This window comes from Epinephelus moara, chromosome 21, assembly GCF_006386435.1.
Source record: "Epinephelus moara isolate mb chromosome 21, YSFRI_EMoa_1.0, whole genome shotgun sequence".
NCBI lineage: Eukaryota > Metazoa > Chordata > Actinopteri > Perciformes > Serranidae > Epinephelus > Epinephelus moara.
The window spans coordinates 26,824,397-26,852,271 of NC_065526.1; the positions used below are offsets into that span (position 1 = coordinate 26,824,397).

The 27,875-nt window shown below is 38.7% G+C and overlaps 2 protein-coding genes across 4 annotated transcripts; one reads left to right on the forward strand and one right to left on the reverse strand.

Moving 5' to 3' along the window:
- Nucleotides 1–10,001, forward strand: LOC126409024 (heterogeneous nuclear ribonucleoprotein C). 3 transcript variants are annotated; one of them, XM_050074881.1, is made up of 9 exons: nt 1–157; nt 2,203–2,311; nt 4,806–5,074; nt 6,554–6,626; nt 6,842–6,895; nt 7,202–7,368; nt 7,693–7,806; nt 7,972–8,129; nt 9,363–10,001. In XM_050074881.1, exons 2-9 carry the CDS (start codon nt 2,307–2,309, stop codon nt 9,471–9,473), a joined length of 951 nt encoding a protein of 316 aa, XP_049930838.1. In that variant the 5' UTR covers nt 1–157; nt 2,203–2,306; the 3' UTR covers nt 9,474–10,001. The 3 variants fall into 3 exon arrangements, with proteins under 3 accessions (XP_049930838.1, XP_049930840.1, XP_049930839.1); XM_050074883.1 differs by having other exon boundaries at nt 7,975–8,129; XM_050074882.1 differs by having other exon boundaries at nt 6,845–6,895.
- Nucleotides 10,002–11,218: 1,217 nt separating this feature from the next.
- LOC126409025 (putative ferric-chelate reductase 1) lies at nt 11,219–21,115 on the reverse strand. The gene is made up of 7 exons (XM_050074885.1): nt 21,000–21,115; nt 20,333–20,429; nt 18,892–19,098; nt 14,409–14,519; nt 13,624–13,765; nt 13,083–13,220; nt 11,219–11,743 (listed from the first exon to the last, which is right to left on the reverse strand). Exons 2-7 carry the CDS (start codon nt 20,426–20,428, stop codon nt 11,691–11,693), a joined length of 747 nt encoding a protein of 248 aa, XP_049930842.1. The 5' UTR covers nt 20,429; nt 21,000–21,115; the 3' UTR covers nt 11,219–11,690.
- Nucleotides 21,116–27,875: the final 6,760 nt, after the last annotated feature.

The following is a 27,875-nucleotide window of genomic DNA, read 5'->3' on the forward strand; positions in this document are numbered from 1 at the left end:
GTCCAGCACTGCGCCATCGCCAGTGACGTTAGCTCGGTGGATAGAAGAAAGCTAGCTCACTGCTCAGGGGGAGCGACTAGCTTGTGCTCAGTAAGGACGACCTAACACATTTGACCGATTTTACAGAAAGCAAGACATTTTACTCGTAAAGGTCGTGGTGAGTATTTTGTTCCCAGACATTTTTAAAACATTTTTTCCTTCCTTTTTCTTTTCTTTTTGGATTTTTTTCAACGATGCTTTTTCTATTTTGCGAGTGGACAGAACGTTATGTGCTGGCTAGCGAGGTAGCTAGCTTAGCTAACTCGGAGACGCTCATCCCCTTCAAAAAACACGAACGCTGGTTGTGGTTTTTAGAAACACGACGCTTTGGATGCACCCTAGCTACAGTCTCGACCATTTTTCTCAAGTTTGTGTTGCGTTGTTTTTGTAGCGTTTATTGTGAAGACTTTGCCTTGACGGGACTGATTTGTTTTTGGCACGCTGCTCGGCCAGCCCACCAGCTAAGTTAGCGCTAGCTAACAGCATCGGAGGCTCCTTTGGTTTTATAGTCGCAGCTTCACCCTGATCCGTGATTGAATACTGATTGTCGACCACAAATTTACCGGGATTTTGCAGGTTTTGGTTTTTGCAAGCAGAGGAACTGGTCATATTGCTGTGTATTTTTGATGCTTTTCGATTGGTGGTTGGCTAACGTTGGCCATGCTAGCCGGCTTTGAGCCCCCGAGTCTAGCGCAGGGCCCGTGTTTCACACTAAAGCCTGGTGGTGGCACTGTCGGGGTCCAGGCGGGTGTGTTGTGGATGGTTTAGGTAATTTTTGATAATCTCCAAATTTTGCTTTTCTGGCTCAGTCAGTTTGTTTTTGGTGGAGTAGTTTTTCCCCGTGTTTTTTCCTACTATGACTGAAGAGTGATTTTTTTTTTTTTTTTCTTCTGATTTTGGAAGCTTTAGGCTGCCAGTGGCCTCAGTTTTGTTACACAACATATTATACACATTTTAATGATTAAACGATTGTTGATTTGAAAGAGTATTGTGGCTGTTTATGTGTATTAAAATGACCTCACGCCTTCACATTCACCCCTAGGCCGCAGGTACACCCACAAGCCCCACTTAGTGTATTCATTAGACACAGAAGCCAATGAATAAAATAGTATTTGGTCTCCATTAGGTGGGAATACTAAAAAATCAAAACAAATAATGGTCCCATAAAATAATGCATAAAGTAACTCTGCATCCCAGCATCTAGCACACCCTGAGTGCTTCTACTGAAATCTTTATTTTCTCTGAAAGTCAGTTGAAAAGCCTTTACTTTCCACCCATTTTAAGGTCTGTTTCCCAAATTTAAACGGTGAAACTCAAGTATAATTTTCAATGGGGTCCATAATAGCAATGATGACAGTCATGTACCTTTTATTGTTATAGCTTACATCTAGTTTAGATTTATTCATAAGCCATCAATGCCTTACCTGTGTAATATGATTAATTAAAGTGATATTTCTTTGTTTTATGAGTATGCAAGAAATTGGACCACCCATGTTGAGACTAAATTATAAAGGGCCAGACTCCATGAAATTATATGAGGTTGCTTATCATCATACCTGTAAAGCCACCACAGTTGATTACTAAATTTGACGTATCAGTTTTGTCTAAACATGAAAATGCCCTGTAAAGTTTACATGATTTGTCTAAGATTCCATATAGAGCTGACATAAAGGTTTATGAACATCTGCTAATGCAAGTTGATCCCATGCTGACATTAATCTCAAGGGCTGAACGTACACTGATTATTTAGTACAAACTACTTTTTCAACCATGTGTCATTCGGGCCACACAAACAAGTATATGTGGACCAGTAAGGGCCTACCCAATACACTTTATTGTCCACTTAGTGATATGGGTGTAATGGTTTTGCTACATTTAGGTTTGTTTCTGCAAAACTTGGACATGTGTTGTATTCTCGTGTTCTCACAGCATATGTAGATGTTGCACTTTAACATGCATTAGGTGTCGGGTTGTAATCCCAAAGTGGCTAGTTGTAATGAGATTAGTGGAGACACACACCTGTTCTTTTTTTTGGTTTGTTTTTAAGAGGTGTGTTACTGTGTTTGCCTCGTCACTAAACTCCTGTACACACTCCAACCAGGTAAGACTTGGTACGAAATAACCCTGCTCAGCTTGACTGAGGTGTGTTTTCTGTCACCTCAGTATAAATCGCGAGGGGCGCGGGTGAAGGTCGAGACACCAGCCCAAACTGATCCCAGCCCACAGTGTCAAACATCAGACAGACGACAACCCTTCACACAGACGCTATGGAGTGAGTGATACATGTTTGACCCCTGTCAGCCGGGGGTTAATGTCGATGCAACTACTGTTTTCATGTTTGCTGTATCAGGGCTCCCTTCCCACCCCCTAATTCCCACAAGGCTTTGCGCTTCACTGAGCAGTAGTACTCACATCCTCTGTGTTTGTATTAGAATAGTAGTAATTACGTGTTTAGTGGATAATGAGTGTAGGAGTGGTCCTGTACAGTAACGGAAGAGGAACCCAGTAAATACAAATAAGCCAGGTATTCTTGGCACTCTACAAACTGAAATCTTTGTTCTGTGGGACAGTGTAGTGATAAAACAGAACATGGTATCAGATTAAATACTCTCCTCTACAATTCTAATATATTGTATCACAGCTAAATGATTAAATTATCTTAAAACGTGTAACTGTTCCTGCTGAGTGAAATGAACAGTAACTGTTTCACCATCACATCCACCGGGCTAATCATCAGAAACAAAATTACCCAGCCCTAATACAATACTGTATTAAAGCACCAGCAGCCTTACCCAAATTTTCCATTAATGAATACTGAGGTTAAAATATTGTGAAATGTCTTGAGTGTAACCCACCCCTAAACCCTGAAGTCATCAACTCTAAGCAGTAGCCCTACCTCGCAGCTTTACAAAATAAGACTTATAGGCACATGACCGTGAAAATTAGGTTCGTCACTATACCAAAATTTTGTATTGCAAAACAGCATTTGATAACTTTTTATAATATGGCAAAAAGAAAGCCTTGTATTGAAAATCTGATTGTCGATCTCTTTAATAGCTTAAGTACTTTTAATACTAATGTAGAATTAATGGAGATCTGGTCATTTTAATTATGTGGTATCACAATATTGACACTTTTTACAACCTTGTTGAAAAAAATTTTTTTTTAAATTTGTATAAATTTAACAAGCTTTAAGCCCTTGACGTACACGACAGTACAACAAATCAAATGAGGTATACCTGTTCACGCCAGAATCGCAATGCCGGTTGAGAACAAGGCATTACACTGTGTGTGTATGACTGTTTAAGTGGGGCACATGTAAAACAGAAGTGCTAATAAACAGTATATTACCACAGTTTCCACAACTGTTGATGGGCAGAGCAACCATATTGGATATTTAGGTTTAGGTTAGTGAGGTTCCTCCGACATTCTGAGTTGGAAATCTGACTTCAGGGGGCATTCAAGTTGAAAATTCTGACTGGGAACTTCTAGTGCAAATGGAACACACTAATAATGTCAAAACCTTCAGCTAGTCACAGATTCTGTTTCTGTCACTCGGTGGAGAAAGGGTGGTTACCTTGAGTTTAACTTTGCGGCTTACTGTCATGTCAGTGAATTGAAATGTGGTGTTCCTTAGAAGAACGCTAAGCTGTTAAACATGTCACTGGTATGGAAAAAGTTTGTAGATCTGCAGAAAAAGTTTTAGTTTTAATAGTTCATTTGTTTAAGAAGGGACAGTGTACATCAATGAACATTCCTTTTTAAAGAGAAAAAAAAGAAAGAAAATGTAGATGCACCCAATTGCAGCCAAGGGCTGATTTACATTGGTAGTCCCCCTGCCAGATGTTTATCAGCATTGAAAGATTGTCAGACTTTTTGTCAGTTGAAAAACAACTCAGAAATTCATTTGTATTCCTCACATTTCTGCATTTACAGACACGTAAACATGATTGTGTAGATACAGTTGTAATATAAGGGATTTAGCATTAATGTCATCATTTTGCAACACTTGACGTGTCCCCGACATTGAATCTTTGAAATGGGCCTTACAAGACATGATAGAGTACTGTGTGGTGTAAGAAATACTCTTATCATAGTCAACTGATAACAGCAGGACTGCACTTCATTTACTGGGAATACATTTTAATCACTTTTTGACTTAAATGTTTATATACCAGTTTTCTTACTGTCTTTTAGTAGTAAAAACAGCGTGCACCTTGCTTTTGTTAAATTCCTAATTCAGTGACTAAGGGTAATTTTGGTGCCAGTGCTATAATCCCACAAAGTGTCGGGTCAGTATGTGTTTGGGTTTGTTACAGGCCTCAAATGTTGACACTTATCATGCTTCATTTGGTAGGTTTGTTGCGAGCACGTGGTGCCAAGTGAGAAATTATTTTTATTTTAAGACTGAAGACATTAGTGGTCATTGAAGGGAATCATGTTATGCAGCTACATTTAATTTTTTATTTATTTATTTCAATGCATTAAATTCAGGACAGGTTTGACTGTGGACACCTGTCTCCTGTTGATACAAAAAGGGTAAATAGCCTCATATCAACCTGTAACTTCCTGTGGTCTCCTTTTGTTGTCAGCACTTAATTTTAATTTCCCAGGAAAGCCTGCTCATCATTTATGCTGTTGTCCCGATACACGGTCACCATAGCTGGGAGAGCTCTGCAGTGTTAAACCCAGTGACAGCCAGAGTAGTGTTCACTCTGCCACTAAACCTTGGGCTGGTGTGTTGTCTGTGTTTTCTTCCTGCTTAGTCGTTCACCAACCACCTCCAGCCTGATGGCCAGCAGCAACGTCACCAACAAGACCGACCCACGCTCCCTTAACTCCCGGGTCTTCATTGGCAACCTCAACACCCTGCTGGTCACCAAGGCGGATGTTGAGGCCATCTTCTCCAAATATGGCAAGGTCGTCGGCTGCTCTGTCCACAAGGGCTACGCCTTCGTTCAGTTCGCCAACGAGAGGAACGCCCGAGCTGCCGTCAACGGCGAGGACGGGAGGATGATTGTCGGGCAAGTACTTGGTAAGCATTCAATTTTTAACTTTTTGGCCATTTAGGATGATTTTTGCACTAAAGCAAGTTTTGAATACAGTCCTCCTACAGTAGGGGGTTCTCATTAAGTACTTTCAAGACTGTATTTTTGAGATATGCACTGATGAACAATTTGACCATTAGCCAGTACAGATGTTTTTTGTTACTGTTGTAAAAAAAAAAAAAAAAACTGAACTTTTTAAAAGTCATTCAGCCCTTCATTTCCTTCGGTTGAACTCAACAGCGATCATACACATATATAAAACAACCTTTAATATAACCCTCTTTGATATGAAAAACTGCTTCAGAGCCTTTTCACTGTATATAATATGCTATAATTACCTCTGTAATATCTATATTATATTGCTGTGAAAACAAATTTCTCCATCGAACAACTTATTTTAACTGTCTTAAATTATAGGGTGCATCCCTGACATGTTGATTGTGAGTTTACTGCATCCTTTCGTCCCAAAGGCATCCTGGGAAAGATCTGTGTTCGTCCCAGATTTGTTTTTGTTTTTTTAAATGTCCCCAGGACAATGGAATGCTGTTAGTCTTGAGCCATGCTTTTTAGCCCAGCAAAATTGATGTGACAACAGAGAGACATTAGCCACTGACATTTAATTTGCAGATAGGCCAATGGCAGTCAACAAGGCTAATATTGGCAGATACCGATTTTGGCTGATGACTCGGTTTGTCACAGGTTGCATAAAATATATAGTAGTATATAGTAAACAGAATTTACAGAGTAAGCTCTTTCATTGTGACTTAGTCTTTCAAGACTGCAGCTCTGAAATGTCGAGGTTTGGTGCACTTTTAATTAAAAAACCTTTTCGTTGCAAGCTCCTGCAGGGTGAAAGATCCAACAAAGCTTTTAAGACATAAAATGGTTGATTAGTCTGGCAGATATGATTTTTCCACAAAAGTTCAATTACCTAGTAAATTCTTAAAATGACATCTACTCTGTCTTCGAAAAATACAAGATCTATGACTATCCTAATATATTTTTAAAAATTTAACTGTGTCTTGCATCACAGAAAAGTCCATTTAGGGTGAAGGTTTCAGGTTTCCACATCACACTTGTCAGTTGCAAACTGCATAACAATTGGCTTTAAAACTAGTTGTGATGTCACAAAATCCCCCCTGGTACGTACACGTCTTAAACGACTAAAGCTCAGAGAAAGTTTCTGTCTTCAGCATTTATACATTTGAAAAAGGTTTCTAGTGTCAAACTCTGCACATACACCATTAAGTGAAGGTCAGACATCCAAGTGAAGGAGCAAAAAAAAACACATTTTTTAGGAACAGGAGACTTTGAAAATATTCTTAGTAGGTTTGTTGTGCAAAGTTTCTTTTAATAATCATTTATCAAAATATAATCTGAATTTTGATTTTGCAAACAGTTTGTTATTTAGAGGGATCTAGTCAGAGTCCCTGGCAACACATTCAGTGATCTGTGTTTTTTCTCAGACATCAACCTGGCCGGAGAACCCAAACCTCACAGGTCAAAAACTACCAAACGCTCAGCTGGAGACATGTACAGGTCAGTCAACAATGATACTTACAGCAACAACGTTACAGCTGTTACACTTCTCAAGAAAAACACCACGAGTGAGCCTAGTGGTTAAAAATAAAATGTAAAAAATAGCCAGGAATTGATCAGTAAATGTTTAGTGGATTCAAAGGAGAGGAGACAGACTTTTGATGTTTTCACCTTTTCCATATTTACTCACATGCACTCTTGTTTTTGTTCCTCAGCAGCAGTAGCTCATTTGAACTCGACTATGACTTTCAGAGAGATTATTACGACAGGTGAGTAAAATGTTTTCAATTGTCTCTCAGTTTTAACCAAACAGGATCCCAAACCATCTTTGTCACTCATTAGTCAATATGTTCTCTGTCTCTGCACAGTGCTGTAAATCATGCATACAAATAGTGTCTTGTCGATGCTAAAAGTAACACACAATGTTCCTTACTTTCAGTCTGTAAGAGTAGATAACACATTTATAAAATACAGATTTCCCCTCATTGAATAAAACTGTAAATTCCCCCCACAGAGCACTCAAATCTTGACCAGTTTAATTTTTGTCATTAACATTGTCCTGTGTGTGATACCAGAATGTACTCGTACCCCTCCCGTGTTCCCGCTCCCCCTCCCCCTTTGTCGCGGGCCGTGATCCCATCCAAGCGCCCTCGGGTCAGTCTGAGCGGAGGAAGCAGCCGGCGGACCAAGAGCAGCTTCTCTTCCTCCAAGAGCAGTCAGAGGACTTCCTCATCCAGAGCAAGTAAGATTGTCTGAAGCTTTATCGATCCATTTTAAAAAATTAGGAAGGCTAGCAGCCAAACAAACAAGGTACTGCACAGCTGTAATTTGTTAAGTCTTTTGTACTTGTGAGGAAAGTAGAACTAGACTAGAAAGCAGTTCTAGTTTCATCTATTGGTAATAGTCGGAGCCCTATGCACAAAACCTTTTAGTCAGGCCAGTCTATCTTTGTGTTCAATGGAAAGTTGGATGTTCAGCCGTGGATGGGAAAGATTTATTTACAAGTGCTTTGTCTCCTTCATACTTGTCTCAAGTTGCTCATCCAGAGGTCCCTTTTTCTCTGTAGTGAAAGTTGACGAGCTGCAAACCATCAAGCGGGAGTTGACTCAGATCAAAAGCAAAGTGGATGACCTGCTGGATAGCCTGGAACGCATGGAGAAGGACCACAGCAAGAAGTCAGGTAGGGGGAAATACAGTATGTTAAAATGGAGAGCCAAGAATGTCGGACCCTCTGCTTCTATCTGTCTGTTTAACTCTTGGTAAAATACAAAGTCACAAACAAAGGCACTCGTGTTTGACCAGATGGGTTCAGTTTCTCTGACTCTGATTTCCGAATGTTCGGCAGAAGCTAAGGGTACAAAAACGGAGCCAGGAGAGGTGACTTCACCTCCGCACACAAGCAACAAGAAGGAGGATGGGATTAAGAGAGAGAGGGAGAGCCAGGAGACAAACGACTCTGACGAGGAGGAAGAGGAGGAGGGAGACCTGCTGGAGGAGGAAGAGGTGAGGCTGGAAAAAAAAAAGGGCTTACTCTGACCAGCACTGCATACATTTTGATTAACAGATTTTTTTTGTCTATGGTGCTGTTTTGACTGAAGTGTTCACTCTCACTAGGGGTTGGCGATATATTGTATTACAGACTAGGCTTGGGCGGTATTACGGCATACCAGGGTATTTAGAAATCCTGATGGTATGATTTTCAATACCGTCAAATACAGGCGCTCCCCTCTCTATTAAACTCATTGTATGTAGTGCACAGCCTGCGCCACCAGAGGTCAGTCTCCAGTCTCTACTGATGAGACAGGCTGCTGAGCTAGAAGACACTGTGACACACAGTGGTGGAGGGATTATGTCCGGGCCACACTGGCCCATTCGACACACAGGACTGTAAACAGCCGTGCCAGCAACAACCAAGGGGAAAGCAGCTTGTTTTCTACATCTAACTCAGTGCTGCACACTCATATTGTCATATACTGTATACCCTGGTGACATCTCAGAAATGTATGAAAAATGAGTGAGATACTGCCCACGCCTACATGACAAGTCATACACACTCCCCCACCCATTCAGATCACTTTCTCCTGGGCAATAGTGCGTGAGCAGGAGAGGCCTGTGCTTCTGTATCTGCAGGGCTCCAGACTGCGACTATTTAGTCACATTTTGTGACCATGGAGCACTAATACAACTTGAAACGGTTTTTAAAGTATGAACTGGAGAGCTGTTAGTTTGTTTCCTCCTCAGTGAAAAAAATTCTATGATTAACAGCACCACTGTAAGCACTTAACTTTCTGTGAACTGCTAACGTCTAACTGTTTACTTGAAGCCTCAAGTTCACAGCAAAAACCTCCACACTTCGGCCAAGAAGAGCAGGGAGTTTCAAGATAAAGGCACCAGTGGTTCCACTTCAGTTTATTTCATTATACAGTACTTTATTTAACTTAATTGTAATAGTACTTTTTTAACTTTATTGTAACAGTACTTTATTGAACTTAATTATAACGGTTAATTATAAAGGTGGGCCCCTCTGTGTGGAGTTTGCATGTTTTCCCATTTCAGCATGGGTTTTGTGGAAACATACAGGTTAGGGTAATTGGTGACTCTTATTTGCCCGTGGGTGTGAATGTGAGCGTAAATGATTGTCTCTCTGTGTGTCAGCTCTCCGGCCATTTGTACAGGGTGTAACCGGTCTTTATCACATTTCATCACTAAATAATCTGTTGCTCATTCAACCTGCAGGTGAAGAGTCAAGAGAGGGAGGATGAAGAGGACGATGACGAGGAGGAGGAAGGAGAGCACGTTGAAGGTGACGACGATGCGGACAGTGTCAATGGCGAAGAGGACTCGTAGGCATGGACCGCACGGACGCATGCAGCGTACACACAGCTTCCAGTAGGAACTCGGACTCCTGTTTTAACACTCATGTTGTAGATACAAAAAGCAAACACGTGCACGCACACACACACACACACACACACACACACACACACACACACACAAGCATGGTGCACATTCTGTTGTCCCATTGTCCCTAAAACTGATTTGTTTGGGTTTTGGTTTTTTTTGTTTTGTTTATTTTGGCCAGTTGTCCAGTGTTACTGTAACAGGAATAACTAGCTGTAGGTTTCGGTGTGTGTTTTTACTGCGTCGTTACATGGACTCTTAATGTTCTCAGAGACGACAGCTCGACGGACATGTCTTAATGCGAGGACGAAAATTCAGCTACAAAAGCCCGTTTTTAGGTTCAATACGTTTTGTTTTCCTCATCGGTGAGTTTGTTTGACCTTGTGTGTCTGTATGTTGATGTCAGTTTTTTATACTATTCAGTTTCAATTTAACTGTAAAGGAATAAATTGCAATAAAATATTAAAATGAGAAGTGCTTTTGTTTGTTTTTCCCTTCACAAACTAAACTGATGCACCACTCTTCTTTTCCCTTCCAATAAAAGTGCCACTGCCTCCCAACCAAGTAGCACGTCTGGTACCAAGAGTAAATATCCTGTTATATTAACATTAATGCCATGCAGGCAGGCTTAGCAATTTTTTCTTTGACACAATTAAACACTGGAGCTTTTGCTCACCTGAGTCATGCCTTTTTTTCTGTTTCTACACTGTGTTCAGACCCTGAGGTTATGAAACCATTGCACTGATGGTGAACACCTGTAAAGGTCTACTTTTTTCCCACTTTTTTTTTTTTTTTGATCGGGAATCAAAAAGGGAAAAAAGAATTAGACTAATAAGCAGAATCTATGATGGCATTGGTATCAATAAAATCCTACCAATTCCCCTCCATAGTTGAAACCAGTGGCCAAAACTACAAAAACGATATATATTTAGGGGCATGTCAGGTTATGTGTAGGTGAATCATAGCAATATGATGTCGACAAAGATCATCTATTTGCATCATCCATCTGCATCGCTTTCACCCTCTCAAAATGCAGCAAAAGAAAAATCAAGCTTATTAAAATTTCTCCTCACAGTGTTGCGTCATCCAGTGTATTCTGTCGTTTTATGCCGTACTCTGATTGGTTGGAGTGTAGTTGGGGCTTGTCATGGTAATCACATTTGAGATTGTGGTCCCAAATTTGTGACAGGGTGGTCTTTGAGTGCCCAACTTGTCTTTATCTTGTCTTAGTTTGATTTTAGGACTATTAATTGGATTGATGACTGAAGACTTCACCATATTTCGCTCATGATTGTCTTGTTTTGGTAGGGAACAATCTAAATATACAATAATCAGCAGTCTTAAGTAACATTTATTTCTCTTTTTGTTGAAGTTATGTACAAAAACAGATGTGTCGATGGGGGATGTCATGTAGAGCTCAATTGATTAGTTCACCAAAAAAAAAAACTGCTCCTCTTTTAATTATAAGGTCATTTTTCAAGTAAACATTCCCTGTGCAAGTCCCTGAATTGTGAGGATTTGCTGTTTCTTCTTATCATATGTAAGAATAATCTGAATGTCTTTGGGTTTTGGACTGTTAATCAGACAAAACAATCAATTTAAAACATGAAATTTTCAGCTTTTAGAAATACGATGGGCATTTACCACAAATCAAAGCTCCTGAGAGTCAGTGACGTGACAGCACAAACAGGTAAACCATGGTTTTAACTTTATTATATTTCACAGTCACAGTACATTTCACATGTAAATAATAAAAATAAAATAACCACACATTCTTGTTTCAGGGTGGGTTTCCTTTAAAGTTTGTCAGTCTGTCAGTTGAGGTTTACTGCCAAGTTGCTCCGGTAAACAGCTCAAACTCGTCAGACCAAAGTCTGGAGCCAGACGGACAACTCAGGTGAAAAAGTTTACACAAGTGCAAAACTGTAATTACAACATGTTTTCTACAGCCCTGATGCAGTAAATTAAATAATTAAGTCATTAAAATCTCATGAATATCCTTCGTATTTCAGCTGGATTTCAGCCCAAATTACATCTCAGGTACAAACATAGTGCAAAAGACACCTTAAACATGTCTAAATAAGTTCAGTAAAAAATATTTTATACATAGCTTGACACTCAGATAATTTCTTCATTGTATTCCTCGGCCACAGCTTCCTCCTTTCAGGCTCTCAGCATGACGGACAGTGTGAGGACACTCAGCAACAGCAGCACAGCTGGCAGGGAAAAAGACAAAAGGGTGGTTATCACTAAATGTTTGTTCATTAAGCTCTTTCGCCTCTTTTGTTTATTCTTTAATGAGATGGCAGCTCAGTGCAGTAACAAAAATCTGTTTCTCTCTTTGGTATCCAGCCATACAGATAGTTATGGTTTTATTTGCTAAGGTTTTGAGATATCTGTCTATGAGATTTCTGCCTCCACCTTAATACCTTCAATGGATGAATGGAGGTTCTGTTAATTTCACCAATAAAGCTCAACAGCTTCGTCTCTTTTCATAAACAGTGTTCCCGGTAATCTCAAAAATCCACCATCACATTAAAATACCTCTTTTTCCACAAACATGTAGTGCTGTTTATTAGTCTAGAATGAAAACTGTTCCCACTGAGGTCTTTGGATTATCAAGAGTAGCATTGACATTGTTTCTGGAAAGATATGTAGCTAGTGATTTTTTGAGCACAGAAATTGACCGAAATCTGAAAACTGTCTGCATGGCTTCCACTTGAGGTAAGAGAGAAAATATGTGTTTGGATGAACTGAACTAGGATGAAATGAAACTTGAGTTAGTTTAGTAATAGCCACTGTAAGACAATACTTCTATTATTCTGACAGTCATATTGCAGATTATATGACGCACAATAAGATCAAAATGAGAGCTGATTGACAGCTCTGATTTAAGCATGAATATTTTGGAATTTTGTGAATTTACATATTTAGTCTCATGTGACAAGACTGGCCCCAAAACCTGTAACCTTATTTTACAGCTCTGTATTTCCTGGGAAAGCTGTGTAATTTATTGGTAATTATCAGGAAGACAAAGTTCTGAGAGTTATCTGACTTTGCTTTGTTGAGGTTATAAACTGCTTTTCATTCCCAGAGTGATCTTATGAAAGAGCTGCTCCATTTACCTGAGGGTAAATATTAATGTTATTTCAACACTTGTGTATAATTGAAGCTATTGAACATATCACATCCATTTCCTTGACAACTGGACAAACTCCATCTGCTGACGAAGATCACCTGATGTGATGGAAACTGACTCGCTGTGCACTGACTCAAAGACTGCCTTGGTTTACACACTGTGCCCATTTTGTCATAATTATTAGTGCACATTACATAGTTTTTTTCCAGGAGCTTCCCTATGACTTTACAATTGCATATCAGTTTCTTTCTAGAATATTACAGGAAACTGTAGGACCCATAAAATGAAGTATTTCCTCCTTGTCTCGTCATCTAGCTCCTACAGTTGTGTTAAATCAGGACACCAAATCCTTCTGGACCAGAACATCTGAACACTTAAAACTTAGTGCAAACATACAACGACAGTGTGTTGTTTACCATGAGGCTGGACAGCTCCACTATTGTTGCCCATTGTTGTGTTGGTGGTGGGTGCCAGTGTGGTTTGGATGTTGCTGGCTGGGTTGGCGAGGTTCAGGGGACCGCTGTTCAGGGTGGCGTTGAAGCGACCGACAACATCTGGACAGATACATGGGGACAGAGCAGTGGGACGTTAGACATATTGTCACCTCTTATATACTGTTGGGTAGTTTAATTTATAACAAAGCATTGTATTTCATGAGCTCTTTGTATGTAATATTTTAATTTGGAAAGCAACTAAAGCTGTCAAATAAATGTAGGAAAGTAAACTGAGGAGCATTTCCCTCTGACGTGTAATGGAGTAGAGGAAGAAAGTGGCGTGAGAAGAAACAGCTCAAGTTAAGTATGAATACCTTGAGTAAATATCCTTATCACATTCCACCTTTGAATAACATAAAGTATTCTCCCACAATACAGTATACACACAGGGAAATGATCAACATAAAATGCTGTGTAACTTCAAAAAAGTATGCTTAGTGTGTTTCAATGTGTGTCCACTTACTTCCATCAAAACTTCCAGTGCCAAGGAGGATAGAGAAGGTGGTTACATGGCTGGTCCTGGTGTTGGAGGCATTCACACCTGGGACGTCAAACTCACACTTGATTACACTTCCTTCCACCATGCCTCGGATTTCTGTCACTCTCTGGAAAGGGAATGTGACACAAAGTAAGATACATGGTATGACATGGCATATAATATATTTACACAAAGATTGTACAGAAGAAATAATTTTAAATAACACTGTTTGCTGAAGCCAACAACAATAAACCTCCTTAAATGACCAACTAAAAGCAACAGACTGTTAAGTATGAGCTTCTTATCAGCACTCAAACACAGAAAACAGCAGATTTTTCAGATCAATATTCACTTCTACATGTTACCATGGGACCTTGGTGTATTTTTTTGTCATTTGATTACATACAGAGGGGTGACAAACCTAGGAGAAACCTGAATAAATGAGCTAAGAAAGAAATCAAATGCGATGGAATGATACGCTAAGTGACCAGATCTCAACCAGACTGACCACATATGAGAGATTTTAGAGCAATATGTCTAAAAAACACCAAAGAGGGAATATCTTATATCTTTTGGAAAAAAAAAAAAATTATGTCAGTTTCTCTTTTCGTTTGTCATCATCTGTGTCATAAATTTCAAGCCTCTGTAGGTTTATTTTAACTTGAATTTGTGACAGTTCAATCAATGGAAAATAATTCCGTCTGTATCTGATTAATAAGTGCATTCATTATACTGAGGTTTTTTAAATGACAGTAAATCTGAGGCCTCACCCTCTCTGTGGCAGTGAGCATATCGTCAGTGTTGTTCCTCTGCATTGTCCGGAAGAAAAACGTCCCATTGTCTGAGCTGTTTTGACCACAGATGAAAAGCATGGTGGTACCCTAAGGAAAGAAATAGTTGTGAAAGGGTTAGATGACTTCGCTAAGGTGAAGACAATAACAAATTCCAACAGTCATAGAGTGTCTTTGTTAAGATTGGAAATAAGCCAATCAAGTCACGAAATAGTCTCAAGTGTAGTTTCCAGCACATTTAGTTTTGTGCGTGTTGACACCTGAGCTGACTAATGGTTTTGGAGCCATTGTGCATTATTTTCTAAGCGTCTGCTTCCCTGTTTGCATATTTCGTGTCTTTGTGTGTTCAAGTCAAAGTCTCAGTTCTGGGAAGTCATTGCACAATATGCTGCAACACATCTGTCAAAGATATTCGGATTTGTTGCATTCAATAATATTTTTACCTATTTCAATGACTTAAATTATATGAAAAACTAAAAAAAAAAACTAAACCAAATAGTATAAGAAAGGTGTCATTTTTTGTCCAGGTTTAACCTTTCACTATCTATTGTTTAGCCCACAGGATCGCCACAGGCCACTTGTCCCAAAAGGTAACATATTACTAATTTACTGATAGAGGAAAATCTAATATTTTTAATCACTGTGGTATCCAAAAGTTTTACAAAAAATTGGGCTACAATGCTGGAAGCGCATTCAACTGAAACTAAAACAAGTCTGTCCTAAATATTTTTCATCCAAATTTATCTCTTCAGTTTGTTTTAAAAGCTAAAGGTTAAAGTAAGCTTTTTACTCAAGTGTATATTGTCTGAAACACCACACATTTCACGTTAATGAACTAACAATCATAGTAAGAAAGCTCATATAGTGTAGCCTAAGTATAATTTGAAATGCTAGAACTTTTAACATTATCCAAAAAGTCAGCTATCCCCATTTGCCTTGTTTCTGGGGGCTAACGCCAGCTAGTTGATCACTATTTGGACAGTTACAGAAACACTGTTAAATGTTGGCAGTTGTTTTTTTTTGTTTGTTTTATTTTTCAGTTTAGTATAGACGTACAAAGCATTCTGCTTTATAACCTAAATTTCACATTAAGTAATTGAATATCAGAGGCTGGCTGCTTATGTCATAGAGTGTCCCATGAGTCCCTAAAAGACAGAAATGACTTAGCATTTTTGCACTCCCACTTCCCTTGTCCAAAGACATTAGGTTTTTTGAATGGGTTTTTGGATGCTAGAAATAAAGTATGTGGTTAACACAAGTGTAGAGGCCTTTAACATTTTGTTCTGCCACATAGAATACGTCAGTAATTACCCCACTCATAATTTTTTTAACTTTTATGTGTCTTAAAAAAGCCAACATTTGGCAAAATGAGACCACAAAATGTCATCATGCCAAACGTGGCTTTACAGCCTTATTGGGGTGATAAGTTGAGTTACTTTATAGCCTAATGTTCGCTTTTTTACTTCTGGTGATTGCATTTAGGCTTCAGTAATCATGAAAATGGTGTTCATTTGCGAAGATTATCTTGCTGAACAAAACGTGTGAATATCATGAACATCTGTTTGCCACAGAACTTATTTATTGCAATAATCCTAAATCCAGTGGAAAAATCACATAGGCTTATTGACGAGGGAACCGGGGGATGCTAACGTCTGCGTCAGCCTACAGAAAAACATTCTCCCTGGAGCACTCTGTTTGGGAGAACGATTAGGTAAGTCGAGCCATCAGGTGAAATGAGCCACCAACTGTATCTAGGCAAACAAATCATGTAACATTACATTACTTGATCCATCATGGTCTTAAGCACATGGAAAGAGTGCTAAGCTAACCACAGCAAAGTGAACTCATCATGTTACTAACTGAGTCTTGTATCCTAATTAAAGTAGATACGTTTTGGACATTAATACATGTTAATTTCAGTCAGTGTAAGCTACAAAACAAGGTCACGAACTTAGAGTAATTCTGGATCTGAGCCACTGTGTGAAACAGTTTTGTCAAAATGGAGGTTTTGGGGTAAAACATGCCAATTATGTTGGTTAGTTATGTTGGGGCAAGTTGAGTCAATGGATCAATTCACCCCCAAAAGTTTAAATAAGCTGCATAGGCTGCAGAGTAACCTGATTATTAAAATATTATTTTCTGTTAAAATCAAGACAGCAAGGCAGTAAGAAAGGAAGACAAATAGGAGCTCAGCTTCCTTAAAAGATCTAAAGAGAGCAGGCAGTGGGGAGGTCTCACTCCAAAGTCTTCAACTACCGGCAACCACTGACTTTCACTTTGGAAGCCAGTGTTTGCTTTCCTTTAATGTGTAAAGCCAAACCCTGCTCCTTTTTCCTTAGCCCAACTATGTGCCTTTGTTGCCTAAACCTACCCATTTGCATGTGTTTGCTAAACTTAACTGAATGCGTTCTTTTGTCGAAGGAAAAAAATGTAAATTTGCGGTGTTGTACCAACGTAGTGTGTTTTGAAAACAGACAATGCATCTAACAGAATGACAGTGAAGACATAGATCCCCACAGAACAGGTTAAGTCAGACTAGCAACGGCTAATCAGATCTCGATGATAACACAGCATTTGAACTTTTCATTTGAGTTTGAGCAAGAATGGCCTTTCTATTCCTGAAAACTGGAACGAGTCAATGATATAATTGTCAAAGGTTCTTTATTTCAAACAAGACTATTAGACATCTCGTTTTAATTTTCATGGAACAGCAACCTGTGGTATATATAGTAACTTAAGTAATTTGAAGCAAATACACCTTTATTTCGCAGTGAAGTGTAAAAAGTGTCTCCTGTTCTCCCCTAACCTTGACAGCTTCTATCCAACTACAGTGCTAGTTAGCTGCTACTACTCCGCAAAGTTCCATTAAGTGTCCCAGTGAGCCAGCATGGAAAACACCAGGCCCTCCCCTGAGGGGAATGCAGCTATCATTAATGTTATTAAATATACCTGTTGTTTTTTTCCCCGACTATGACATGTCAAAATATCTGCTGTGTTAATGTCTAGTCAGCCTTATTTGTCTGTTTTATGTGTAACTAATGCTGGCTGAATTACTGGGACAGTTTATGATGGCAGATGGAAGGCTGTGTGTTTTTTTTCTTTGAAGTTTTAGATTAAAGGTGCGAAACATTACAGTTGGTATCTCATTAATGTTGAGTTACAGTTAGGGCGTAGCACTAAATTCTGGGCCCTAGGCAGAAGTAGTCTCTCTCTCTGCCCTCCACGCCCTCTTTTTATCCATGTCTCTCTGACGCACCTTTTGAAATAATAAACCAATTTGCTCTGTTAAGGGCTGAGAGGGGTCTCAGAGAGCTTTCATTTTATTCAGAGCTTCCATCTTTTTTATGAGTTTAAAACTGATTTTTTTCCAGCCAATTTTAATTTCATTATGGCACTAAATACTGCAAACAAAACCAAACTTGTCATTCCAGGCTTTTGGAGGCCCCCCTTCCATTTTGGCCCTAGGTCCCAGTCCCACTTTTCCTCCCACTATGACACCCCTGGGTGAGACATTGAAGCATTATGACTGTTACACTATGACTACATTGCGACATCCAGTAATAAGAGACCATTTTATTACTCTTCTGTGAACACACTACAGCCTTAAATCACCTGTTGCCTTTGTCAAACATGATGGACAAATATAATTTACTATGTCCCAGAGGGGCTTGATCCTCCAAAGTCCATGTGTTTATACAGAAAACATCAATACAGATTCTAACTTTCTTCCATGTGGGGACAAAGAGACAAATTGAGCTTTCTTTTTTTAAATTATGAAGGTCACAATCATTTATTCTTTATACCCTTCCCTATTCTATATCAGGCCTAAAAAAACCATTGTCCGGTTGTTTAATGGATCACTTAGGCACTCCTTATCAACTAAATAAATATTGTATCACGTCAACACATGTCACATGGCTGTGCCATATTTAACAGGTATTTGCATTCAGGTGGTCATTATGAGTAGTGACCCAGATCAATAAAAGCATTAAGAAGCAAGTCTGTTTGCCTTTGTTGGGAACCTGGACACGACGACATGGTGTTACATAAAAATGGATGCTATGTATCATAATATTTGCCAGGTGTCTCATAAACCTGACATCTCAGGTGGCCTGTCATAAAACTTGTCCTTGTCTACCACCAGTATTTACATTTTGTTGGCTGTTAGAGGACAACTTCCTGGTGGAAAGTTCTGACTTTATAGGACAATGGTTGCCTGACACAGCATCACATTTGGTCATTTAGGATCTAGATTTCTTATTTAGGGAAGACAAGGACGTGATCAACAGTATAATTTTGACTCCGCATGTTGGAAGGTCTCTATTCTGGAAACCAGTATCTATTTTCAGACACATACCTGTCTGCTGTTTGTACAAAGTCACACAGGTTGAACACCTTCCTGCTTAAGGGTCATGAGATACAGATAAGATTGTGTCATATATACTGCTTTTTTGTGTGTTACCTCTGAGGCATTCACAGTGAGTCCCAGTGCAACGTATCCATTGGAGTCTCCCCTGAGTTGGATGGACAGGTTAGCGCCGTTGGGAGCCACAGGGGTGGTGGAGACCACCGACCCAAACAGGCAGCTTGTGTTTCCAGCAGGATCGCAGTCATTAGGTGTCTCCACACACAATTTGGTGACTCCACAACCATGCCGAGTGATGTTCACCTGGTAGGAACACACACACATAAACACAAATAAGTGACCTTCAATCATCTCCACCTGTTCGCACTGGGTTTAATTCCTGTTCTCCAGCCAGGTTAGAACAAAATTTTGGCGTAAAACAATCAATACATTTTTGAGAATACTTCCAATGGCATGATTTGCTTTTAAAGCTAAAATTTGTTTTTTGCCCTTTTTTTATGAGTTCAAAACTGATTTATTCAGCCAATTTTAATTTCATTATGGCACTAAATACTTAAAAAAAAATGCAAACAAAACCAAACATGTCATGGCTTTAGGAGGCCCCCCTCCCATTTGGGCCCTAGGTAATCAGTCCCACTTTTCCCCGACTACAACACCCCTGGGTGAGACATTGAAGCATGATGACTGTTACACTATGACTACATTGCAACATCCAGTAATAAGAGACCATTTTATTATTCGATGGACCTTCCAAAACCTTCCAATGCCATGATTTGCTTTAATTTGTTTTTTGCCCTCCAGAGCAATGAAGTCATTCAAATGACTCACTGCCTCTAGCTGATCCTGCATTTTATTTGTTTTGGTGTAAATGCAGACATTGTGTAAATTGACAACCAGTGACTGCTCAAAGACACAGGTTAACTGAGTTATCAGGGCAACTGTGCTGACTTAAAGGGCTACAAATACTAATAATACGGGTATACCACTCTAGCTTGTGAACGCTGTTTTATAATCTTGTCTGTGGCTCTAGAGAAGCTTTCTAAAATCTGAGATGTCACCTAAATAAAGATTAGTTAAGCTGCATTATGGGAAGTGTAGGATCCAGTGTTCTTGGGATCTCGGCACGTCTATTAAGGACTAAAAGACAAATATCTCTGCTTGTTTTTTATGAAGCATAGATGTAGCATGAACATATAAACCCCTTAAAGCTGCCTCTTAGAAAAGCACCTAGAACACAACAACAATCGACACTTCTCAATAAAGCGCATGGAGAAGTCCAAATACAGGAAATGTGTCACATTTTGACAGCTTTTAAGACCCTTACATAAACCCTTGTATTGGTTGGGTGTTCCATTCAAAAAACATTTTTATAAACCTTTGAAATTTAAAAAATGGTAAATACTTTATCCAGCCAAAAAGATGCTTAAAGCTCAAAAGGAAACAGACATTTTATTTTCAATTTAAAAACTCAGCTGGTTAAATTTTGAAAGTGGTCGTTAAACAAAAACTATAGGATTAAAGTGAAAAAAAATCTTACCGTAGTATTGACGAATGACAAATGAGCCGTTCCTTGGACACCCGGTGACACATAAATCATCAGTGCAGCGACCAGTAGGATCATTCCTCGTTCCATTCTGAACAGGAGGACACACAGAGTGAATAAACAAGAAAACAGTTATAAGGCCTGATTTGAGAGTCTTTCTATCATCAGTCGACTGTACCAAGCCCAATAGATTTAATACCATTTCTTAAGTTAAAATTTGCATCAATTATTCGTTCAAGCACAGTTATAACAAAGTATATGATAATGTGGTAATTCTGCTTAGAAAACACATCTGGTTCAGTAAAAAGATGTTGAATTATACATAAGAAAGAGAAAAAAGTTAACACCTCAAAAAGGAAAAAAAAAAAACTATTTCAATTTCTGATCATCTGTAAATCAGAATACTTCACAGTTTTGTTGAGCTATATTTCAGGGACAACAACTCTCTTAAAAACATTAGAATTTGTGTAGCACAAGTCTCTCAAATCACACAGCAAAACAGATTTCTGTCTTTCAAATCATATTTTTTTCTGTCACTCAAAATTCATGCAACTAACCTAAATTCAACTTTATAAAATAATGAAAATAAATCAAAAAAAAAAAAAAAAAATTAGTAGTAATCACTCAGAGAATCCAAATCAAGTTTTCCTGAGAGACGTACCTGAGATGTAAAAGTCAAGTGTTGAGCTGCAGGAATGTTCTTGTTTGGCTGTTTCTGCTCTTCTGTGTGTATATGATCCCTGCGGGAATGATTTAAATCCACAAACGTCAGCGCTGATCCTCCGTTGTGGTGACGCATGAGGGGGGAGGGGGATTTCTGCAGCATCCTGAAAAGGTGTGGCATTCACCTGACTGACTACCTGCCCGGAAGGTATGAAATCCAGGAAGCAAACAAGCCCCGTCATTGTTTTTGGGAAATAAGCGGAGTAGGATTTGACTCCACAAAGCACCTCCATTAAGAGCTGATTCAACAGTGTATTATAGTTCATAGTTTGAAGACTGAATATACCTTAAAATAAAAACCAATTTCCTTACTGTTATGACTGAGGTTACTAGCTGTTGTTTGACACATTTTCTAAAACAATTTACTCTTCACGTGTTAAGTCAGTGATTTCATGGGATAGGTTCTTTTTTTCTTTTAGATATTTAAGGTAATGTTTATTCGCATAGACGCAGAGTAGAGACAAATTAAAGTGCTTCACACAAGGTGAATAAATTCTTCAGAACAACATCAATAAAATTAGATAAATAAAATAAGATAAAATAAAATAGAATACAAATATACAAAGTAGAAGTTTCCCCAAATTCAATAAAAGAAACTAAAAATGCAATGTTTTTATATATGGAAAGATTTTGGCTCACAGGTAACACATAACAGTAATACGTTAATTGTACCTCGTACTGCAACTTGATCCATTATTGCCTAACAGAGAAAACGTGCATTTGAGTGTACTTATGTCACGGCCTGAGTGACAAAAGAAACCTGACCGATTGGTATTGTTTTGGCAAATGTTTTTCTGATGACAGCCAGGCTTCATTGTCATTCAACATACCTTTGAAATTACCAAACCTGTTTGATGTTTCCATCCTTCCTTTCCAGTAAATAAAGTTTTTATTTGTTTCCTGGAGATGGGTACAAATCCACCAAACTACTTAGTGTGGGTTTTATTAAGATAATAAAACAGACCAACACAAAATCAACACAAACAAGATGCAGTATGACTGAGTGTGAAATGGGGATGAAATTCTCAAAGTAATGTTACTTTATGTTACGGCACATAAGGTTTAGAGATAAGTTGATTTTTAAGTACGCTGTGTCAACATTTAACAGAGTAACACACCAAAACTGACAAGGCTGTGGTATTTCTTCCTGTGAGAGGCCTCTGAAACTATATTTAACCCACTGTGGGACTCTAAGCTGTCTCCTGAGATCCAGACTGATCAAATTTCTTTTGTTGTTTGACCAGGTCTTTAAAGCAGGGTGTACCCCTGCCCAACAACAGGAGACAACTCTGGAAATTAAAGAGTTTATCTCCCAAAAGACATTCCTTTACAAACAAGATGGACACGGTTTTTGTGACACCAGGGAGAAACCTCCATTATCTTAATTGTGGCTATTGTCAAAAAGGTCAGCGTCTGATTCATCAGCACTGACAGGTCTACAAACAGGCACCCTTAACAACAAAAGTAATACGGAGAGAAAGAACCAGTTTTTGCTTCTTGTGAAACCAAATCTCAAAGAGAAACTCAGCTTGTCCACAGCCTCTCTGCTGGTATTGTTCGATATTGTTCAGCACCAGAGCGAGCGGCTAACAGGTTTTTTCTCTAAAAATAATGAAGACTGTAGCATGAGCCTATACAACACAATAAAAAGTACTTGTGATCACCTGCCAGTATACAATAAAAACAGTGTAGCAGTATGGAGGGGAAGACAAAGTACTAAAAATAAGATATGTTCCTGCTTTTGTTGAAAGAATGAACACAAAAGTAGGTTTTTAGGACTTTTATAAGTAAACAGTTACTTGCATTAATACACATAATTTGTTTATTCATTCATTCATTTTCCATTTTCCTTATCCTGTGGGGAGTCACAGGGGGCTGGTGCCTATCTCAGCTGACATTGGGCGAGAGGCAGGGTACACCCTGGACAGGTCGCCAGACTATCGCAGGGTCAAACATTAGAGCTCCCCGTAATTGGGCAATAGTAGGTTACAATAGGAACAGGTCAACCCAAATCAGAAATACATATTTTTCCACTTATCCATAGTGTAATTTGTCACTCTAGATAGTTTTAGTGTGGGTTACAAAAAAAAAAAAAAAAAAAAAACCTGAACCAAACTGCACCTGCTACGGTATCACCACACAGGAGGATGTGTGCATCTACTCATGGGTGAGAGGCTTGTGCTCATGACAGCACAAGATGTAAACATTATTTATGTCCTCCTTGGCCGAGCTGTAATGTTAGTTACATCAGTGGTGCTAGGTGAGCTAGTAGTAGATGTACACTTCCTTCTGCGCAGTGATATGGTTGGTGGGTGTAGTTTGGTCGAGAGAAAATAGTTCCTGCATTAACCTGCTAACAACAAGGTCTGCGGATTATCTTGAGTAACCAAGTCATGATTTCTGGATTTCTACTGCGTTTTTCAAATGCATCTATTTTGCACTTTAAGCACAACAAGCCAAGTGACATCCAGTTTCATTATATTTGAGAGAATGCAAACATCTCTACAGCTGATATCTCAAACATTCTGCAACTCAAAAAAAAATCTTGTTTGATAAATGGCATTATTGGGAAGAGGAGAAATATATTTTTTTGTGGGGTGAAGTGTCCCTTGTACTGCAGGCTGTTTATTTTTTGGCCTCACAGAAGTAGTTAATTACAAAACTTAATCACATTAAACAGAAATCCTGTTTAGGCACTTGGAAAAAAAAGCGGCTCACTTTGTGCTTTGTATTGATCCGTGGTGTGAAGTACAAGAAAACTGCACTTAGTCATAAAGTAAAAGAATAAAACAAGTCAGCTGCATTGATTTTAACCCCTCTAGATAAACTCTTTCTTGTCCTTAAAATCGAGTTAGTTAGAGTGATATGTGCTGCTGTGGCTTATAATGAATTTAGTTAATTAGCATTACCACCTCTCAATTGTTACAGTCAAGTTACAATTACAGTTTACATCCATGTCTATGAAATGTATGCATGTTTCACTCACATCTTCAACCCGGCAGCATAGAAGATCTATACAATCAGCACAGTTTCAAGATGGACACCCAAGATTTGTGTCACTAATTCAGTATCTGACCAAATGTCTCCCCTTCTGTTATGATGTTGAGTAATGGCCAGAAAAATGTTTTATGCAGAATATTATGATGTCACAGTGAAATTGACCTTTGACCTTTTGGATAAAAAATATGATCACTTCATCATTTTATCCTTTTAGATATTTGTGTGAAATTTTGTCATAATTAGTCTATGAATGCTTAAGTTGTCGCGTCCACAAAATGGGATTGACAACCTGAAAACATAATGGCTCCGGCTGTGACTATTGCCTGCGTGGAGGCATAAGAATGTATGCGACCACCAACCTTACCCAACCCCTGTAGAAAATGTTTCTCATTTACTTTATTCAATTCAGTGTTCAATTTAATTTATTTTAAATGTTCTCATAAGAAGGTTTGAATTCTATTTGAGAGCCCCTTTTACATTGTTCGGAATAAAATAAAGTTTGGTGCAAAATTCTGAACCCTTTCTTTTGTTTCATTTGTCGTTGACCTAAATATAGTACAATTTAGATATTATGAGTGTTAAGATAAGTTGGAATCAGCCTTCACAAGCGCTTCAATCCTCTAACAAAACACAGAGGACTTGACCTCAGTGTCCTCAGCTGGCCACCAGACTGAAAACCTTTCTTCTAATATGTGACTGAATGGTGATTTTACCAAAGTTAATGTTAAGGCTTAAAGCAAGATATAATCAGAGGCATGTTTGCTTGGCTTATCTGAGTCCCACTCCGTTTCGACTCCACCTCCACCCTTAACTCTTACTTTGCCCGCGTTTGGATTTCGTGGTCCTCCATCAAGTACCAGATTGGCAGATAGGGTTAAACAGTTCATTTCTAAATCTGCGAGTGACGCCACTGATACTATGTTTCTGTTTTTTCTTTTCTGAGATCTACTGAAGGTTTGAGGGCAGCTGACGTCAACCTCTTTCCTTGAGTAAATATTTTTTTATGACCTAAATGACTACGTAGTTTTGCATATTACCTTCTGAAAAATTGAGTTGACTAGTCAGGATTTATTTTTATATATAGTATTATTTACTATAAATTTTTATATTTTTACAAGGATTTTACAAAGGGGATTTTTTGTTTTGTTTTTTTGGTTATAGGACTCAAAGGAGAGGAGTTAAATATTTTCAAATGACATTGTTCACATTATGCTCACCTTGTTGGCCATTAAGTTCAGCTTTAGGGCAGTTGTACCTTAAACCACTGTGTAATATTTTCTTAATAGCATAACATTCAAGCTTCCACCAAGCACTTGTGGCCAATTCATGACAGGTTTGTCCTTGGGGGGGTATTTAAAATCTCTTAAGGAAATTCATTTTAAAACATATTTATTTGATCCCTCATCAACCAGACTGCAGGGTGTGGAGTTTTGATATCACCACCTCTATCAGCTCTCTGAGTAATTCTGTTTGTTCTGTGGGTCTGGACTGTTTAACCAAAATACACACCTTAAGTAAGCATTGTCTGTTTGTGAGCAAATTAAAGAGAGATGGGACAAATACCAAGAAAGAAAGAAAGAGAGAGTGCAAATGCTGCAAATTGATTAACTGCAACTAGAGAGGCATTTCCTGAAGAAAACACAGTGATTGTGAGTTAAAACTGTGACAGGAGTGAACTAGGTCATCGTAAAATAGCTCACCTACAGTCAGTCAGTGTTTAATACTGAGCATTTTGAAATTCAAATTGAGTTTGTACCACACACACATGCTGTGCTATAAATACGATGGGACACAATGGGCCTCCGACGACTTAAATATACCATACAAGTCGTAATATTAGAATCAGTGATGTTCTCATCAGCCATACCTGTTGTTGCCAACATGCTAAACTAACTATGGTGATAATCAGTGGTGGAAGAAGAACTCTGCTTTTTTACTTAATTTTATTAAGTAAAAGTACAAAAGTCTGTGCATTAAAATACACTTAACTGCTCCAGTGTATTAGCAGAAATGGAATATAATATAATAGGTATGTTTTCTTTAGTGCCATGATGCACCTTCATATTCCTACAGTAGCCCAGGACAGACAAACCAAGCACTGGCTCTAGATAGGGTCATTTGCCTTTTTGTGTCAGCCACCACAGACGAGCTGGGTTGGACAAACACTGATTTTTTTTTTAATGTGAAACTGCTTTATTCAGTGTTTTTAGCCGTTTATATCACTAGGTCCAGTTGCTTTGGAGTTAAGTTATCAGATAGAAAAGGTGAGCACACATAAGCAGGTGCTGGGCTAGCGGCTCATCTGTGACATGCAAAACCAACAAATTCTCACTCCTCGTTACATATCGCTGCTTAGCTGTGGACTTTCCATGTCGACATTTGACATGCATGGTAGCCTGGGTGCATCTATTGTTGACGTTCTTGGAAGCCATGTCAACTTCAGTCTGTTATATGCTTTGTGCCTTTTCAAAATACACTTCTGTTTTCACAGGAAATGTACAGTTTGCATAAAGTCTCTTTCAAAATAAAAGTACCACATTGGTACACTGCATATTGATGTTTTTTTTTCCTTCAACAACAGACACACATGGTTACGTATAGCCAACACATTTATGCGGCTAGGTTTTGGCAACAAAAGTATGTGGCTAGGTTAAAAAAATAACAGGGTTTGGCTTTACATTCATACAGGAAGTGAACACTGGCCTCCTGGGTGAAAGTCAGTGACTGTTGGACCCATCAACCAACCCTCCTCCCATCTGCCCTACTTAGAATTTTTCACCCCCTTAAGTTAAGTTGTTGTCCGGCCACGTTTTCCCCCTGACGCCATCAGGCACTGTTACACTCTAACAGCACCTGGCCGTGTATTATGCCAACATGAAAGAACTGCTTTTATCGTCGGTGTCTGACAGCAGAAGTCACTGCCCAAATGCCGCTATTCAGCAACTTCGGAATGAGACTGGTGCTAAGTCTCAAATCGCATACTTCTGTACTTACACTTAATATTTTGAGTGCTAAGTGCGTTCACACTGAGAAGTATGGAAAAATGCAGTGCACTATGAGTACCCGGATGGTGCACTCAAAACGGTCAAGAAGCTGAGTGTGGAACTATGGACACTTCTCACCCTCAATGGTCGCCATCTTGGCTGCGTAGCGGAAGGGGAGGGACCACGTTTCAAACTGGAAATAGCGGTCGAGGACTGTGCGACCGTGAGCGCCACTGCATTGTACAATTACAGGAAGGAACTTTAATCAGGAGAAGATTCAGCTGGTAGCAATCTGCAATCCTCACAGCTATATGCCACAAAATCCCCCTAAATCTTAAAAACTGTTCCTTTAACTTTCCAGAAGTAGTAGTTCTACTCATGCAGAATAGGTATTACAGAATAATATATCTAACATCACTGGATTATAATTATTGATGCAGTAATGTGCAAGCATCAGTGATGTTGCAGCTCATCATGGTGGAACAACATACTGTATATTATATACTGCCAGGTGGCTTAATCCATAAAAATACATTTAAATGCTTATTTGATTTAAATTTTATATCTTATAATAATCTGAATGTGCAAAGTAGCTAGTGACTAAAGTTAGCAAATAAATGTGGTGGAGCAGAAAGTACAATATTGGCTTCCAAAATGTTGTAGAGTAAAAGTATAAAGTAGCAGAAAATGGAAATACTCAAGTAAAGTATCTTAACAAGTGGTAAAACAGTAATCATTAATCAACAGTGATAACAGTCTTAAAAAAAAGTCTCATCTACAAAACATTACGCATGAATAATTTTAGTAGCACTTAAACTGTAGGACATGCA